Below are 20839 nucleotides of genomic sequence, written 5' to 3'. Positions count from 1 at the left end.
AAATCACATGAGCCAATATTTTATTCACAATAGAACATAGAGGACATAACAAATGTTTAAACATAAATTTACACTTTTATCCACTAAATGAGCTCATTTCAAATTTGATGCCTGCTACAGGTCTCAAAAAAGTTGACACGGGGGCAACAAAGGGCTGAAAAAGCAAGAAATGTTGATGTTAATATAGTGAATATAGTTAATATAGTGAAATATTGATGTTCTGGGAGAACACCTAGCAACTAATTAAGTTAATTAACTTGGCTGTGATGTAAATAATGCTAATGCTATACATTACATTTATTTCTTTATTTAAATTAAACAACATAGTAGAGCAGTCAAAAAAAAACTGGAGAAAACGTAAATAATCAGCGCCTATTTGGCCTAAGTTTCTGATAAGCGCTTTGCCATTTATGTGTGTGCATATTTAAGCATTAATCAGGCTCATTACTGATACGTTCTTGTGTCTCATATCATTAAGACACAGGGCATTGTGGGTAAACAGCTGTTATTGTCATTCAGAGTGCATATGTGGGGCAGAACCGGGTGAAAGGCTCCGCTGGTGGTTAGCACTGTAATGCTGTGTCAAGTTCAGCAGCTCTGTCTGCATACCGGAGAGGAAGAGTCCGCCTGTGTGACCCTGGAGAGGAAGAGAGAAATAGTGTTGAAGAACAGAAACAGAGAGAGAGAAAGAGAGACACAGAAAGGGATTTTAATGAGTCCTTGTAATGGGTGTCCCGGTAAACAGGCGCTGGCTACTGTTATCACCAGGCTAATGATGTGTGCCGCGCTATTCAATTAGGACAGGAACAAGGTCACTAACAGCTCAGGCCTTAAAGAGTTTAATGCCGCCCTCGCCACTAGACTTCCACTCCATTAGTCGGTGTTGAATCCAATAAAAACTTCAGCTGTGAGAACACAGACCACAGCTGCATGCTACTTTCAGCTCTATTTGCTTTCATTCTGCTTAAAGTTCAAATGCTTTGTGTCTACTGACCGTCTGCTATATTTTGGCAGCATCTGTATGAGCGAGAAATGTAATGCTCTCTGTGTTAAAGGGGTCATATGATGAATTTCAAGTTGTCCTTTCTCTTTGGAGTGTTACAGGCTGTTTGTGCAGAGATAAGATCCCTGAAGTTGCAAAGACTAAAGTCTCAAACCCAAAGAGATATTCTTTATAAAAGTTAAGACTCGACCACGCCCTCCTAAAACGACTCATTCAAACACGCCCCTACATTTCTACGTCACGGTGTGGGAAGATTTGCAAAACACAGCCCAAAGAAAGAAGGCGGAACTATTATTCTCACTGTAGTATAACACGGCATCACAATACGGTAAGGAGTGTAACATTTCCATCTTACGCTTGAGGTATTCGGCCAATCACAACGCACTGGATAGCTGGCCAATCAGAGCACACCTCGCTTCTCAGAACGATGAGCTTTGTAAAAATCGGCGCGTTTCAGAAAGGCGAAGCATAGAGGAGCAACAATAATGTTCAGTATGTGGAAAATAATGTGTTTTTAACCTTAAACCGCATAAACACATTGCATTACACCAAATACACACAATAATGTTCTTTTGAGAAACATCATATGACCCCTTTAATAATCAAACAGGTTTGATTTATTGAGTTTAGTGTCTGTTATTCACATCCTATTCATTGTGAGTTTGAAATAGCTCCTGTTACGCTCATTTTGATGTTTTCATGTGGAGGAACTACCATTCATTTATCAAAATGGTTTCATTTATAGCTTCAACCGAATATTTAGCAAGAAAATGTGCTCTGTTTTAGGCTTAATATCTGTGAATTTCCCTCACATTTGGGAAATAGTTATTTTTTGCTCTACATAGTTCTTACACACACCACATGAAGCAAATACAAATGATATATGCATTTTCTGCCCTTTGGAAATTAAAATGCCCTCAAGCTTTTCAGAGCTTTATACTTTATTTAACAAATAAATCTTGCAGCATTGCTCCAAAAACTAAAATAAAATAAATAAATAAATAAAATAACGCACACACAATGCCATTCAGAATTTAGGGTCAGTAAAACATTTCTTATAGGGTCAGTGTACAACATATATATATATATGTATATATGAAAGCAGCGTAACACTTTTCAACATTGATAATGGCAACAAATCAGTATATTAGAATGATTTCTGAAGGATCATGTGACACTGAAGACTGGAGTAATGATGCTTAAAATTCAGCTTTGACATCACAGGAATAAATTACATTTTATGTATGTATTTATTTATTTGTGTATTTGAGATAATTACTTATTTGAGTGTATTTGTAAATAAATGCAGCCCTGTTGAGCAGAAGATCTTACCAACCCTAAATTGTTGAACAATACTGTATGCCACATTAAATTACACTTTTTATTTTATTTTTTTTGTACAGAGATGGTGGCAGAATTTGTTTTAGGCCGACAGCAGTTTCCCAGGAGGCGCTGCTCACTGACACACAACTGTCCTTGACTAACCTCCCATTTGCATTCATCGACTCGCATGCTTTCTCTCTCTTTGTCCGTCTCTTTCTGTAGGAGCTGGTGGGAAGTAACCCTCCGCAGAGGAACTGGAAGGGAATAGCGATTGCACTGCTTGTTATTCTGGTCATCTGCTCTCTGATCGTCACCTCTGTCATTCTGCTGACTCCAGGTATGCAGCCTGGGAGCAAAGGGCCCCGGGGCCATGAGCCTCTGGACCACACTACACACACACACACACACTTATGATGCTGTTAACAAACCAGCACGTTTCAAGTGTCTACATACAGGTGCACAATTCTATTACAGACGCAGCCTCTCATGTCACCACATCCTGCCAGAATACCTTGAATGCTTTCCAAAACATCTTGGCTTGTACTTAGAAATTTCAATTGGGACAAGTTTTTGCATATGTGACACAACCATGCAAACAAAATGAACACTTGCAAGGGTTCTGGGCACATCCAGTGTGGCCAAACAACACAAATGTGAAGTGTAATAACAGGCTTCATACTGCAACTGAATTGGTTGTAAATGTGCCAAAAAATAAATATGTCCCACAGTAGTTTAAAATGTAGTCTCGTTTGGCCACAGTCAGGAAAAACTTACAAAAACATGTTATCGTTGTTACTTGGCTTATGAGGTCCAATTGTTAGACTGTATCAACTTTTTTGGGGAGACATGTTGGAACCCCAAACAAGCATTATTGATACAAAACAGAACAATATTTACGTGACACAAATACAGTCAGGATCATTAAAGTGACAGAAATAGATTGGAACCAATTTATAACTAAAAACACACACTAAGCCTAGTGTACACTATAATTCAAAAGTTTTAGGTTGGTTAGATGTTATAATGGTTTTCTAAACACCTCCAAGGCTGCATTTATTTGATCAAAAACAGAAATATTGTGAAATAACGTAAATTTCATGTATTTTAAAACTAAATTTATTCCTGTGATAGCAAAACTACATTTTCAAAAGCCATCACTCCAGTCTTCAGAGTCGCATGATCCTTCAGAAACCATTCAGTTGGTCAAGAAACATGTCGTCTTATTATCCTAGATAATAAAAATAAGGCTTAGAATTGAGTGTTAGTAAAATACCATTCAGACTCAGACTTTGTGTCCATGCTAGTGTAATTTCACAATTCAGTACTGAGTAATATAAGTCAAAGGCATCAAGTTACTTGTAATTATGTATAATTTACTGTTTATTATAATAGTATGTTCATGTAACAAGTATAACAAGGACACTGTAAAGTGTTATCAAATTTTCTTATTTGTTCTTCTTCCACAGACAAAAATCTAGTTAGGTTTCAGTGTTTTCCTGCCATCAAAAAACTATCAAAAGAATCAGCCAATCTGTGTACAGAACAGGATTAAGCTCTCACTAGACGAGGAACTACCATATTTAACAGCACTGTGAACATGGCCATTGAAGCCTTTTACTGGGCAATATAAATCTCTGCGTTCCCTTGCTCTCTAAAAGCCATTAAAATCTCTCAGCCGTGCTTTAATTAGTGTGCTGTGAATGCTGGTTTGCCTACATTAAGCTAGAAGGTTCAGTCTTTGAGAAACTAATTGAGAAGTTTTGTCTGTTCCCACACATTTACGTTTTTCGCTAATAATTAGCTCAGTGTAAAAGCACAGATTGAGATGTGACACCCGGTGTAATTTGTTTTCTGTCAGTGAGCGTGTGTTTGTGTGTGTTGCCACATCCTCTTCTGTCCGTTTGGACACCTTGTCTGGCTGCAGTCCTTTACTTCATGTCTGTGCTGTATCTAAAGTGGAGCAGGGGATGGTTCAGGCAGTCAGGTTAATAGAGGAAGAGAGAATGAGCACAAGCCGTAGAGACTGAGCAGTTGGTGTCTCTAGCTTGAGTCCTGACATCTCTCCAAAACTGCAGGACGGGACATAGGACAGCGTCTCAAAGATCTCTACAGACTGCTGCATGTCTGTAAACCAGGTCACTATATATAATGCACCTGATTTATCCAGGAAAGGCACACTGCAAATAATCTTGTTCTTGAGGTCGACATGAGACACCATTCGCAACACATTTTACTTCTACAGAGTGACATTTCACAGTGAAACAGGATGTTTAATGATAAAACGTGTAAGGTGAGATTTTATTCTTTAGGAATTGATTGAATCATGATAAGTGGTCTCTATATGACAGGTGAAAAGAAGGAAGGGGTTAAAAATAAGAGGGAATGGCGCTTCAGTGTTTCAGAGGTTTTCTTTGTGTGTGTGTGTGTCCTTGAATTAATGGCCACAATAAATCATACAGGAGACCCGAAACCTGTATTAAGATATAGTGAGTTATAATATAAACGGACACATTCAGTTGATCAATACAGTAAAGATGTTCGAATGTTACAAATAGATTTCTATTTCAGATAAAGCGGTTCATCAAAATTCCTGTTCATCAAAAATTGTGGAAAAAAAGGCAGCACAACCATTTTCGACTAATGATGGATAATAATAATAGTAATCTTAAACAGCAAATCAGTGTATTAAAATGATTTCTGGAGGATCATGCTGCTGAAAATTAATTTTTGCATCACAGGAATAAATTACATTTGAAAATATTTCACAAATAGAAAATCATTGTTTTACTGTAATAACATTCCACTATTACTGTCATTTTGATGACAAATTAATACATATCTTTTGGTGGACAAAAAAAAAAGAAAAAATCTTACAGATCACAAACCTTTGAACATTAGTAGGTGGATGGATGGGTGGGTGGGTGGGTGTGTGGATGGATGGATGGGTGGGTGGGAAGACAGACAGACAGACAGACAGATAGACAGACAGACAGATAGACAGACAGATAGACAGACAGACAGACAGACAGACAGACAGACAGATAGATAGATAGATAGATACAGTAGATAGATAGATAGACAGACAGACAAACAGACAGACAGACAGACAGACAGATAGATAGATAGACAGACAGACAGATAGACAGACAGACAGATAGATAGATAGATAGATAGATAGATAGATAGATAGATAGATAGATAGATAGATAGATAGATAGATAGATAGATAGATAGATAGATAGATAGATAGATAGACAGACAGACAGATAGACAGATAGATAGATAGATAGACAGACAGACAGACAGACAGATAGATAGATAGATAGATACAGTAGATAGACAGACAGACAGACAGATAGATAGATAGATAGATAGATAGATAGATAGATAGATAGATAGATAGATAGATAGATAGATAGATAGATAGATAGATAGATCTATGAAAAGTCAACAACAACAAAAAATGTATTTATGTCTTTCGCTCCATGAAAACTAGTAATGACTAGTAAACTTGTGGGAGTTTTCTGGTCAGAAATCTCAAATATCTGGTTGAGGTATGATATTTTTTTCAGGGGACATTTTCATTTGCTGTCGGCTATTTTTATTTAAATATTTATATTTAATTTATTTGATGTATTTATTATGCATTTATTATATTTATTTATATCATGGTAAAATCCTCTTAAAATGTAAAGAATCTCTTTTTCTAAAAAAAATAGGTCCCAGGAGGAGATCATAGTAATAGAGCCCCTGTCAGTTCACCATCCTCCCCGCTGCCTCGCTGATGAACAGTTCAGCGTTATCCACACTGCCAGATACAAAATGCTCCTGACACCCTACCACACTCCATCATTGATGTTACTCTGGATTTCCTCTAGCCCGAGTGTTTTTTCTCGATCTCCGCTGTTGTCTTGCTGTGACACGTCCACTCTTTCATGTAACGGATAGGTTGATATGATGAGGCTCGATCAGTGCTTTGACTGGAAAACTGGGTCAGGTCTTCTTTTATCCCAGCTTTATTATTATGTTTTTAGAGGAAACATATCTCACTGAAGACTGATGCTTAATTGACACAATGACAGCTAATTGGACATGCCAGAGGAGCTCGTTTCTCTGAGATGGAAACTCCTTTTTCTCCGATTTCACAAATCTCTCAGGAACCGTTGTACATGGTGGCACCATAGCGGGGGGTCTGTCAGATAACCTTCCCACAGTTATTTCCACTTCTCTGTCCAGTTGTTAGAGAAATTGCACTTTCCTTGTGCATAGAGATCAGCCAAATCACTTTCCGACTCTCCAGGAATTGTTCAATGCCACCGCCAGAGGATAAAAAAAAAAAAAAAGTTATTTTAAACGGCTTTTAAATATTTTGCTGATATCTAAGCTGGCAGCAGTGAATTGAGTCAGTTACACCAGCCTCTCTCATGAATATTAACAATGTCAGAGTACATATACAATTCTGTGTGTACATCTTTCAAGGCACAAGATTCAATGAAAACATCGCCAGTGCATCAAAAATACAGATGGCCTTTAATAATTTTCCTCCCTCGGCATTCACGTTGCATTTTCACATTGGAAAATGATGGAAATAACACTCTCTTCTTCTGCTCCACATCAACGAAGCACCATCTATTAAGAAAAATAATGAATCATGCGCTGAAATGGAAGGTCTTCATTTCTTTTTAATCGTTTCATTAACTTTGGGCCGAAGGGCTGACAAGTAGGATCCACATGTCTGTCAAACAAAGAGCAGTGCATATGAAAATCAGCACAGTCTGACAGATAACACTGTGATCTTCTTAACCAACAAAAGTTCCTTTCATTCAGCCATTCTGACTCTTTGAAGTGGAGAACATCTCCCATTTTCTGCTGCTTATGAAAGCTCTTGCTGTTCTTTAATTAATGCCTGTGATTGTCCTCATTTTATGTGTTCAGTTACTTTGTCTTTATCTGGGAAGGATTCTTCACCACTCTAATATTATGCAAAGACATTCATACATGAATTTTACCATTAACAACTCCTTACACAAAAACCTAACAACATATCTTCAAAGATGCAGGATATTATACACATCAAGCTGTTTCTGCACTGCATAGTATCTGTACTGCACAGTATGCCATTTTTCTGTATGCATGGAGTACGTGACAAAACATATGCAGCATACAATACGGATTTAGGTCATATCTGCTTTGATTGTGGGAGAAAAAAAAATCTTGACTCATATTTGATCAGAAAGGTACATTTGAAAGAATGCTCACCAAGACTGCAAAGTGTTATTATGATTGTAACAGTGTGAAATATTATTAGAATTTGAAGTTGTTGTTTTTTTTTTCTATTTAATATATTCCATTGATGGCAATTATGCCAGTTTTCAGCGTCTAATTCTTCACAAATCATTATAATATGCTGATATTGTAGTTATGTTGAAAACAGCATTTTTGTGATACATTTTTTAGGATTATTTGATAAATAGGAAGTTCAAAAGAACAGCATTTATTTGAAATAGAAATCTTTTGTAGCTATTGATGTCATTACTGTCACTTTTGGTCCACTTAATATGTCCTTGCTGAATTAAAGTGTTATTTTCTTTAAAAAATATATACTTTTTTAAATATACTGTGCAGGAACATTCTGCTCTTTAAAGTGCAATATACCCAGTCATCAGTCTGCATCCCTATTTTCACTATCCATACTATATAGCAAGTGTGGTTCGTGTGATTGCCTTCAAAATCATAGCGTGGCAGAAATGCTTGAATGGTAAACTGTTTCTGGCAGATGCGAGTGTGCATCCATGAAGAATTTTTAGGCTGCTATTACCCAAAACCCATTACAGAAAAGGGGGGAGTTTCTGGCAAAATCCAGGGCCAAAACTGCTATAACATGTGCACTATGTTTTTTTTGCAATTCTCCAAAGGTCTTCTTTCACTTGCTGGAGTGCTTGACTGTTTTCTCTCTAATAATAAAGGCGTATTACTGAGGTTTATGCTCTAAATGGCTTATGGAAATGCACTTCGTAAATGGGCGTTTACGGTGATGAATATTCATCTAGCTGCAATGGTGGGCAGCTCAGCTTTAATAGTGCACAGTCCAGGCACGCTGCAGACTCTGTCTATAGCAGGCAGCCAGGCAGAGAAGCTTCCAGCTGGGCTCATCTCTCCTCTGTGAATCATGCAAGAAAATCAGCCCTCAGCTGTCAGCCCTAACATAGACACAGCAGCGGGGCATAAGACTTGAATACGCGTCCAAGACATTTCTTTTGTTGTCATTCTTTGAAATTCACTTGACTGAACTCATTGGCAAGGATTATTATATTTTGTTTGCCTAATAGCTGAATGTTTATGTAATGTGTCGGTTTACCAGCTGAGTTCTTTTTTCTGCTCACGTTTAAATGTTTCCTATCAGCCTTAGGCGGCATTCCCACAGACCGCTCATGGGCCGCCCAGTGCATATTGCACACAAAAACAGTGGCTGACATCACAAGCTCCTATCAGATTGCCTGGATTATGCAGTGTCTGATGCATTTTTTCATCAGCCCACCAGGAAACAAACAACAAAAAAATTGTGTTTACAAATTCTGCTACAGTGAGAACTTCTGATATATTTTATTTATTTATTTATTCATTCCATTTTAGGAAGTAAGACTGTGTAGTACCAATAGGAGATTCCAGGGGGCGAAAACTGTAGCAGGACATGATGCAGGCTGGACTCAAGAGGTTCTCGCACGCTGTAGGAGTCAATGACAAATAAGATACAGAATACAACATAGGAAAGGAAAAATCTAAAAAAAAAAAAAAAAAAGAAATCATGCAGAGTTCTTTGAAATACTCTATTGGAGGTTGACAGCTAATATCAGAAATCATAAACTATTAACTCATAAATATCAATGTGTTTTTACACTAGACAGTTTAAACCTCGCCTTGTCATACTATATATATATATATATATATATATATATATATATATATATATATATATATATATATATATATCAGACATTTTAAGAGACATGACCCTGACACAGGCACACAATCATGAGTCATTCAGGGGCTCCTTTCTTTGGTAGCATTTTACATTATATTGTTAAGTGTAAAAAATAAAAATTAACCTGACACATTGAAGGAATTAAATAATAATGCATTTATTAATTGAAATTTTTATATTGATTTATGCCAAATGACACACAGAGTTGTCAAGAATGTTTATTTTAATCATGCTTTTTTTTTAATCGCCAGTTGTATCACCCTGCCATTTTATCTATATCTTAGATTTGACCATTAAAAAAGGGGGAAAAAAACATGCTTATCACAGAAGACGAATATTCCATTAATTGTATATTTGAATAGATTTGTATGTATTTTTGGATAGTACTGAAATATCCAAAGTGTATGGCTTCAAATCTTTTTTAAGGCTATTAGGTAACCATTGTCATGAAAAATCTGGACATATCAAGAATTTTTTAAATTGTGATTTCCAGACCTTAAAAAGCCATGTGAATTTCTAGTTATGCTCAACCTTAAAATAATTAGGGTCACTTTATTTTAAGGTCCAGTTCTCGCTAGTAACAAACCATGAACTACAACTTTTGTGACAGTAAACTCCTTTTAATATAAATTTGCTGCTTATGAATAGTTAGTAAGGTAGTTGTTCAGTTTAGGTATTGGGTAGGATTAGGGATGCAGAATATGGTCATGCAGAATATGTGCTTAATAAATACTAAAAAAACAGCCAATATGTTAAAAAATATGAGTGCTAATAAGCAACTAGTTAATAGTGAGAATAGTCCCTATACTGAAGTGTTACCTAATTTGGAAATAGATAATCTACAAATTGCTTTTGTAATTGTCATCTCTATGAACAATACACTGAAATTCATCTGCCGTATTATTGCTTGTGTGGAACCCTGTTAGTAACAAAATGAGATATCCTTGGGCACAACTGTGTATTCTGCTCTTAGTTACAGAATGGCCAAATGCACATTTATCCTCCTCTATATATCATACAGAAAAATATACTGCGGTTGGTCATTTAACATCAGTCAGACAGCCCTTTCCTGTCTAAATGGGCAGCTCTTTGCCAAAATAAGATGTAGAATGGACCACACCAAAGTCCGCTAGGCAATGTAAGACTACACACTTTTTTAGTTTGTCTCAAATAGTATATTTCTGATGGGTTCTGATGTTTGGTCTTCTGCACTCTTCCCATTTAGGATGTACAAAACCGCTCATCCTGACAGCAAAGTGAAACAAATCAGATATTGCCTTTTCTGCATCTTCCAATGCATATGAAATGAGTCATATGCCAGACGAAAGCACTCTGTGATCAAATCTGATGTGCAGAATTATGACTAAATAAATCAGGTTAGTGCTGGCATCAGCTGTAAATGCACAAAGCCTATTTTAATAATGAAACATTCAATTGGTCTAAAGCAGAGCCTGGAGGGACGCCTGATTGTGTTTACTCCCATGTCCTACCTTTTTTTTTTCCCCCTCCTCTGGAGAATTGCACCCGGCCCACGCGTGAATCTGCACGTGTACACGAGTCAAAGTGACAGCCTAATATTAGTCGGAGCGAAATGAAGTGCGTGTGAGTTGATAGATTCTTCCCCGCTTTCTTTGTCGAACACACTGAATATATTCTGGTGTTCATTCTCAGCTTATGGGGCTGTCATTTAATGCAAAGCTCTGTCGCCGCATTCCTTCTCAATATGTGCGATTTAAAATGGTTTTCCACTACGCCGCATGTTCGGTCTCTCTAGGTATTGATGTGGCGGTGAGTTGGTGCACTCACGCCACGTGCTGAACGAATGAGTGGTAATGTCAAACAGAGGTTGCCTGATGGAGGCGATCTTTGGGCCCTGAGCGCAGCGGTACGGCTGAGATAATGAGCCCAGGCACCGCTGGAAGCTGGAACAGTCAGAACATTCCAGCGCAGCGTTAAGAGAGTACTGTAGTTTTCACATCAGCCCAGGAGCTGCAGTTGCCATTACCAAAGAGACTTTCGCTTCTTTTAGAGGAAAAATCACCAGGCTGCCCTCTAAGAAAAGCCTGTCAGCCAGTTCATCCTAATGCAGATACAGTTTGTCTCCCGTGAACCTGAAAAGCTTAGAGTTTTTGACATGCACTGAGGAGAGGATGGAGGCGTGAAGATTGTGAGTTGCACCAAATAAGCTTGGAGGTCTTGCTGCTAAATGTAGTGATGGGCATTTTCCAAACACTTCTTTGAAGATACCAAGTCAGTGATTCAGAGCACCTATTGAACCGCGGCAAAAGTCACGAAATTCATTAAATGAGGCTTTCTACCATCATGGCTGTTTCTTATTCAACCCAGGCTCATTGAAGATATATGCTTGTGATGATGTTTCATCAAAATATTACATACCTTACTGCATGTTTCACAGCAGTTTCAACATGAAATATTCAGTGAGTGGCACTAAAACGCGCATTCAGTATGTGACCATAGCCATGTTTTTATTATGTTGGTACAGGCATTATTGCTGTGTACACCGTAACACCGTATCGGGTGAGCTAACCGAGCAAACATACTGAATTAGAAAACCCATACATATGAAGCTGTGTTTGTGATGCTAACTGCAGCCCCGAAACTTTGGAATAGTCTGCCTGTAAATGTGAGACTCGCTCCTTCACTAGCTAGTTTAAGTCTGCTCTTAAATCGTATTTGTTCTCCCTGGCTTTTGAATAATGCCTGCTTTTTTTTTTTTTTTTTTTTTGTACAGCACTTTGGTGCAACTCTGTTGCTTTTAAACGTGCTATAGAAATAAACTTTGACTTGACTTGACTTGATGTAATTGTGCGAAAATTATGCTTTGTTAATCAAAACTCTGGCCCTGTAAATCATGCTTTGTTTGAAAAGGAATAAAAGTTGTCAAGAGTTTTACTGCTTCAGCGATCCGTACGTATAGGTATGTTTTTTTAATTTTGCAGATTCGCCACTAGGCGACGTTGTCTGTGAACCCATGAACCACCATCTATCGCTGCATACAAAATCAAAAAATTGCTTCGCAACCATTCAAAAATTATGTAGTATGAATGAAATTTGGACATATGTTGAACAGTTGTGGCCTAATGGTTAGAGAGTCAGACTCTTAACCCAAAGGTTGCGGGTTCGAGTCTCAGGTCCGGCAGGAATTGTAGGTGGAAGGAGTGAATGTACAGCACTCTCTTCCACCTTCTATACCACGACTGAGGTGCCCTTGAGCAACCTCCAACTGCTCCCTGGGTGCCTTAAGATTCTGAGTATGGGTAGCCATACTTGGCCACATGTCACATCACTTTCAGTTGTGTTGCTTCATTTCCATTCACAAATCCTCTCCTGTGGCGATTGTTTTTATTTTTCCATGTTTCTATTATTCATCTGTTTAATGAATACTATGAACTTGGACATACTACCAGGTGCACATAATACTATATACTATGGAAGTAAGCATATTTATGGGCACAGTGTATGAGATTTTTCCTTTGATCAATTTAATAAATGTATAGACATTTTAATGATACATTTGTATAATGAAAAGGAAGAGTTATGGTTAATAGTCTCTTATTGGCCCAATTACCAAACTCTCCATAAAACAAACAAGTCCTGCAATTAAATAAACAAATACAGACACTTCATATTTAGTAGTATTAGATTAGACCATAAAAAAACATTTGCAGTTGGTTTGTGATTTGTTGTTTTGTTCTTGATGCATTTTTACCTTACATTTACACCATTCTCAGCAGCAGGCATCACGAGTGTCTGGCATTTCTAGAGTTCAAAAGAGTCAATCGTTTTGTCAAGCAATTGGTTCAATTAGTTAAAAGTTTCGAAAGCTTTGTTTCTCCCATCTCTAGCTGAAGCTAAAACTTTTCTGCATTTCTCCCTACAGGTGAGGACGATAGCCTGGCCTTTAAGGGGAAAGTTACAGTGGAAGAAATCTTCAAGAAAGACTTCAAAGTTCATGACCCAAATGCTAAGTGGATCAGCAGTAAGTTCAGACGTTTGATTTCCTCTGTTGCGGTTCTTCCATTATCTGCCTAGTATCTGATACGATTGCAGAGATTATCTCAGCATTGAGTCACAAACGTACTATAATTCTCATTGTGCACAATCAATTCAGAGAGGCAGTGAAATACAGGCTTGTGCATTGCTAATTTCCTCTTCAAGGTAAAACGAAAGGATTGATTCCGTACTTTTTTGTTGTTGTTTTTTTTCTTTCAAAGTCATTAATTTTAAACATTTGAGAATCAAGATCTTCCTAAAACTCAAATAAAATCCCGAAGACCAAAAAATGTCTTGTCAAAATTGCATGTCACAGCTTTAGATGACATAATCATAATAAGTGGAATTTATTTTGAAGGAAATAAGCGTAATTTTCAAACAACACATTAAAATGATAGATATAGTGTTAAAATGAGACCAGAAATATTGTGACACTTTGTGGTTGTGAAATGAGTGGTTTGATCATCTGCAAGGACACCTGTGTGAACTTGAGAAATGATATATACAGTACATCCACTAACCCTTGTGAAAACGTACACTTGTGTGTACTTTTAAAACGAGTATTTAAACTCAAAAAAAAGTACTTAATTCACTATACTGCATGTTAATTGAAACATTAACATGCAGTACCCATTTAAGTAAGACTTGCTTAAAGATTTTTATATGTCAGTTCATACATACTTTTAAATTATAATTTTATTTGTTGTTTAATTTATATTTAAAGTGGACTGCCTATTGTACTAACAAGCATTTATGGTAAACTAATAATTTAATGTCATTATATTGATAATGTAATATATTTATTTAAATTATATATTTAAATGTATTTTAATGATGAAGTTGCAATTTATTTAATTTAAAATATGTTTAGTATATTTGTATAATTTTAAATGCAATATCAAATACTAGACTACAGTTAAAATGATAATCAAATGCTTTTACTGTACATGTGTGCTTCTTTACTTCTACTTTAAGGATTACAAGTTTTAATAGTAGTTCTCATGCTTTAATGTTATATTGTATATTTGATTTAATTAATATTACAATATATGCAAACAGATTTTTTTATATACTTTAATGTTACACAATTCGCATTCATTGCAATAAGTACTTTTTTTTTACTAGTGAAAGAAATCTCAAAAACATGGTAATTCTTTGCAAAAACGGCTGATGACCTACTTTGATATGATTCTTATGAAATAACCATTCAGACTTGTTTAAGTGGGTCTGAAGGTTTCCAAATTGTTTTTGGGGCAACTCTATAATACTGAATTAAGTCAGAATGAGGGTGATTAAATCTTTGTGGACGTGTCTGGATCGTGATGCCTTTTCCTCATGGAGACGGATGACTTGATGTGCACGGCGTTTATCAGCGGATAGATTAATCAAGCAGTCTGATTTGGTTTGAGCTTCATTGAGCTGTCTCCTCTAATCAGCTGCTTTAGGCTAGCAGATATGGAATCTGTCTTCATGCTCTAGTTTCACCCACAAACGCTTCAGAGACAATTAAATGCATATTGCACACAAAAAATGGCAAAAACTCACTTGTTTATTTATGTCACTTAATTATTATTGCCTATTATTGTGGTATCATCTATTTCTGATTTACTTACCCTTAAACTCAGCATGAAATGAAAATTCACATTTAGCTGTTTCTAAATGCATATTATTGATCTTACTGTGAACATTTCATTCATGCATATAGATTCATTCATTCATTTATTTTATTTTATTATTTTTTACCCAAAAAATAGTGATTTTTAATCAAATGTCTGGTGATAAACGTATTGCTTGTAAAGGGGATAGTTCACCCCAAAATTAAAATTGTTGTCATTTGATTTACCAAAACTGCATGACTTTCTTTATACTGTTTCCATGCTTTTTCCATGCAGTTACAATGAAAAGGGACTGAAGTTTTCCAGCATCAAAAAAGACACAAAAGCACCAAAGTTTAAAGCGATCTATACTTGTTGTTTACTACATTCCAAGTCTGATGTTGTGCAGTATCTTCGTGTGAGAAACAGATAAATTTACATTGTTACCCATTCAAAATCTTGCTTTTGGGAATGATAATGATGACACAATCATCTTCAAACATATCTTTGGCTGCAGTATAATAATGGTATGCAAGACAACCAAAACAGCAGTTATATCTGACCTGCAAGTCAACAAAATCTATGTCACTCAGTTCTGTAGATGTTGTGACGCATTTAAAGCACAGTGATGATCATTTCGCTCATTACAATTTTGTTCATGTTCCTGCATTGCAGCTATATGGAGGCATCAGCAGACCCTCATCACTCTCACACAGGAACATTAACTCAGCGCTCACAGTCATTCATCTCATCTGGCTTTGATTCATAACATAACAAAGCGCAGTTAACCGCCTAGCAAGCAGGAGGAGTAATTTAGCTGGAAATTATGGCACAATGTCTCTGCTCTCGTATTGATTGATGCTCTGCCCATTATTCATACCATCATTTTAGCTCGTTATCATTCACGTCAGTCCTGCAAAGGTAAACAGATCTGTCAGAAAGTAATGAACTGAAAGGTGATGAGAAACCTCTGCCTCTCTGCTTCAGTAATCAGTTTTATAATTTTAAATACTGTTCTTGCTCATTTCCACATTTGCCTTTTTGAATTAAATGTTTGTTGCGTTGTTTTTAGAATCACTTCTGGGTAATTTGGTACTTTCTGGTGGTATTAAAAAATCTGTACAAAATACTTAACATAAATTACAAAGAAAAATAATTTTACAACATTTATTAATCTTTTTAAATGTTTATTGCTATGCATACTAATACATTACTTTAAACATTAAAGTTAAAAACGTATTAATATAAGGAACTTTGTCGCCGCCAAAAGCCTCATGGGCAGCGCATCGACACTTTAGTCGTCCCGAGTTCGAGTCCCGGCTTGCGGACCTTTTCTGATCCCACTTCGCTTGTCCTCTCTACACTATCCTATCAAATTAAGAGCAAAAACGATAAAAGTAAATCTTTAATATAAGGAACGTTAACCTTAGTTAGTAGCATTATAAGCTAACAATGAAGAATAGCACCTTTTTCAAAGTCATGAGCAGTGATCTGATTTGTGAATTTTTGTAAAAACTTCTATTATAATCAATGACACACTTCACTGCTAAACGAGTCTCTGATTTACATTTTGGTTTCACTGTTAGTTATGATAGTAGTATTCGTTAGATTGCAAAAAAACCTTCGCTACACTGCAACCTTTGATGCAAAGAGAGTAGTTCTAAATGGAATGCGATAACTTTCCTTGATTTGTAAATCTTGACGGGTGTTATAGTAAAAATGCAGTAGAAGTTTCCAAGAGTTCCACAATTAATGCTCATTGCATATACAAAGATGTTAGCCAATCATAGTAGCAGGCGTTCATTTTGAAGTCTCAAAGCAGGCACGCTAATTCAAAAAGTGTGTTCTTTGGATAAATCGATTATTGATGTAAATGTAAATTAGAGGGCTACATATCTTTAGACCATTTATATCTAAATTATTACCATTTTTGACTACTAAAACACCAAGATTATAAGCACACCTCAGGAAACGTTTCAAAAACCCTTTGAAGACATACAAACCCACTTTATATGAAATATCTTTAACTGCTATTAACATTTAAACTAATCATTTGACACAATGCGTGTATTTACGTTGTACGTACATTCAAAAATAACTCCATGTAATTACATCCATAATTAATTTCTATAATTACATCTAGGCTATAATTGCTCACTCTTAAACCTAACCATATACCATCGAAGCTGTCCTCAAACCTTAACCCTATCTCACCTCAATAGCAGCAAGTGCCATTTTTTCTTTTGATAAAAATACACAATAGTTAAATGAAGACACATAATATAAAGTGGGCGCAACAAATACAATTGGAAATCTCTCTGCTCATGAAATAGTCATGTAGACACCGTGTGACAGTGATGCAGTGTGGAAAAATTACAGTTTTCCTATTAATAAATGAAGCTGTTCACGCTGCGAACTGTGTGACATCTACACAGGGGTTTAGTCATCGAATGCAGACTGTGTCGAGGGGACACAGAATAACTTCAATAACTTGCACGCAACAGAATAGCACTTCAAATTTGAAAAACACCTGCGGCACCATTCTGGAAGAGAAAGCGTATCAGCCAGCTAACAGAGGAACAAAAGAAGAAGTAGTAACATTTTCAAATAGGCACTGTTTTTGTAAATAAACCGCAGATTTGAGTTTTAAACAACTACATTCTCGGCTGAAATACACGCGTCCAGTATTTCCATAGCACATGTGTACAAGTGCAACTACCCTCTCAACAAAATCCATGTCAGCCATTTCGCAACGAGACTGGAGCCTCCTGGCAGAAGCCCCTCCCATGACGCGAATTCGCATCTGTTGTGAAGCGAATTTCACGCGCGAATGAAGCGAGTAAACTCAAAATGTTCAAGCGTCCAACTACGCGCAAATAGCGTGATTTTATTCGCAAAGTCGCGTCTGGTGTGAACGCACTGTAACATGTTCCTGTGATTGACTGGTGATTGAGCCTGGCCGATCTGTGACAGTTCCTCTATTTAATAACTAAATATATTAGTCCTTGCAGCAAAAATAAATAAATAAAATACACTATATACTTATGTAATACTAAATAATATATTTAAATATATTTAGCCAAATTTATGCTAGATATATGTTGTAAACAGCCTGTCTTTTTTTTTTTTAAATTGGAAATATAATTCTTCAAATCTTCAAATGCCAAAATATATTGGAAAAATGTACTTCAAATGGGAAAGAAAATACATTTCCATGTCCATTTTGGGTATACACAAATAAATGGGGCAATTTTTTTGGTTTGTTTTTTTATCTTTTTTATCAAATGTCCAATGGAATTAATAACTTTATGAAACCTGAACAGTAGAAAATGTGACACAGTTTGTCACCATTTTAATGTGATTATGCGGCTCCCCCGTAGCTCACCTGCGGTGAAATCATAAATGTATGTAAAGACTTTGGCCCTGCCACAGTCAGTTAGAAAGGAAAGAGCACTGCTCTGGCCATCATTGGCTGATTTGATCTTCGTTAAAGTGTCAGAAGCACTTAGCTGTGCAGATCCACAGAAAGCACGGCCCATAGTTACTATTTGGAACATTAGCTATTACTTCATTTCCAAGGACAGGCCAGAAATTGAATTTTTAATACTGAGATGGCGCAGAATATGTTTTCCCTTTTATTTATTTTTTTTCCCCAAAGAACTTTCCAGAACTCATCAATCAAAGTCAGAACGTCACAGCTGATGCAGCTCATACTGAATTAATCTATAAATGAATCAATGATACAGGTAATTTATTTACACAGGCAAAGCCTCTCTCTCCCTCGGGCTTCTCCATCCATCGACCACTTGCTTCCATCACAGAAATCTAGTGTTTTCAGAAGTGCTCTGGTAGTAAACCTCTGACAAAGGAAAACAAATAGAACACTTGGATTTCTTCATTGCCTTCAAGGAAACATAGACTATTATGAAGAAATAAGACCACATTCAATTCAGGAAATAAAAGCTCTTGACATCCCTCTGATAGGGTTAGTTCATTCAAAAATGAAAAATCTGTTACCATTTCCTCACCCTTATGTTGTTCCAAACCCATTCGTTCATCTTCAGAATGCAAATTAAAATATGTTTAATATTCTCTAATTTATTGTCCATCCATTGAAAATGATCCAAGGAAGCTTAAACGTACATGCTTGACATAATCCAGTGCATCAAGCAAGCATCAAGTTTGAGCTTCCATTGACCATATTTGATGGTCACTATGTATGTGCGTTGATCAATTATGTGAGTAAAAGCCTAAATTAAACCTGTTCATCATATAGGCTGTTTCTCAAAAGGAAGGCTGCATCCTCCGGAGGTCGAATTTGTAGGCTGCATACGACATCAAGTCTGGTTTATTTCAGTTAACTGAGCATTACATTCACAAGTCAAAGGCATATTACAACAATTTACACTTAACTAAGAATAATGGTCAAATTTCTAACTGTTAATATTCTAAAATAAGATCTTCTTTATGACGTATGCAGCCTACAAATGCGATCATAAAGTGATCAAGACTTGGATTAAACTGCTCGATTCATATGGATTACTTTTGTGATGTCTTTTTTGAAACTATACTTCCAATGGATGGACAAAAATGGGGATTCAATTTGAAAAAATCTTATCTTTGTGTTCTGAAGATGAATAGAAGATGAAATTTTATGGGTTTGGAGCGACACAAGGGTAAGTAAATGATGACAGAATTGCCATTTTTGTGTGAACTAACCCTTTAAGATCTGCCTCGAATCATCTTTGCCATCATGAATCATCTTTTGCCAGGCCATCTTGCAGTAAGCGGCTGTCATTCAGCGTTCCTCATCCCACTGTTCTGTCCTCTACCTCCCTTTGGCTTTAATAGACTCTCTCATTTTGATTCTGTCTGCCTGCCCCCGTTACGATTGTACTAAAGCAGCTATATAATTGCATAATTAGTGGAGCCCATTGATCTGCCTCTCTAGCTAGGAGTCTAAATCAAACAGATACATCATTGACATTACTCAACACTCGCAACGAGAAATTAAACTGAGCTAATGCCTGCTGTGGCCTAAACCATCTGGTTCCATTTTAATGGCCCACCCTTGTGTCCTTAGCCTAAGCAGCCATGTGGAGCCTTACGTACGCTGAGTGTGTGCACACTGAATGCTGTTAAGCAAACAAGAGTGTGATTGGTGGAGTAAATGCCTTTTAACCTTGATAGGAGTCATCGACTTGCCTCATATGATAATTTGTCGAAGTTAGCAGCAAGCTCCAGCAGACCAGCACCCCCCAGTGTCAAAACTCTCATTGCCGTCAGAGTTCGATGAGCAAAAACAGCCGCCCTGTGCTGAGGGATATGTACAGAATTCTAATGATGCTGTAGGTTCATCATTTGCATTAAAGTTGCTTTCTAATCCCCATTTCCTAGTGTATTTATTAACATGAATAGCCCCACCAAAGACCTGACTAGAGAGCCAAAAGATTGATTTTGTCTGGAGAAAAGAGAACGCATATATAAGCTGTTCCAAAACCTAGTGAGCTGTCTACTTTGACAGTATTTTAAGGCGTTATGAGCACACTACTGACGTAAATACTGTTCCAAAAGGTGGCATATTCTTCACATAGCAATGCCACATTCTAATGAATTGGGTTAATTTGAAAAAAATCTAATTCAATAACATTTTTGAATTGTGTTGATTTTATTTAATTTAGTATTCAATAAAAAATGGGCCAATTTATCAAATCTGTGTGACTACTAAGATTTAATGCTTCTGAAAGTTGTATGCTTATTTTATTAGGTTAGCATCAATGTCTATTTGAACTGTGAGTAACACTTAAGTTTCGGAGCCAATTCTCAGCTTATTAGCATGTATGTTACTAGCATATTGGCTGTTTATTAGTACTTATAAAGCATATATTAATTACTTATTCTGCTCGACCATATTTAGATCCC

At 36.5% G+C, this 20839-nt stretch overlaps 1 protein-coding gene across 1 annotated transcript in view; it reads left to right on the top strand.

The window, feature by feature from the left end:
* LOC306865072 (A-type potassium channel modulatory protein DPP6-like) overlaps nucleotides 1-20839 on the top strand; it is a 195680-nt gene that overhangs the window by 88145 nt on the left and 86696 nt on the right. Inside the window, exons 2-3 of the mRNA XM_079409437.1 lie at nucleotides 2549-2663; nucleotides 13210-13308. Of these exons, the coding sequence (XP_079265563.1) occupies nucleotides 2549-2663; nucleotides 13210-13308 (214 nt within the window). The remainder of the gene's footprint in view (nucleotides 1-2548; nucleotides 2664-13209; nucleotides 13309-20839) is intronic.

Source organism: Barbus barbus, assembly GCF_936440315.1.
Source record: "Barbus barbus genome assembly, chromosome: 46".
Lineage (NCBI taxonomy): Eukaryota > Metazoa > Chordata > Actinopteri > Cypriniformes > Cyprinidae > Barbus > Barbus barbus.
Note: the sequence above shows the minus strand (reverse complement) of the source record. Positions and strands in the feature narration are given on the sequence as shown.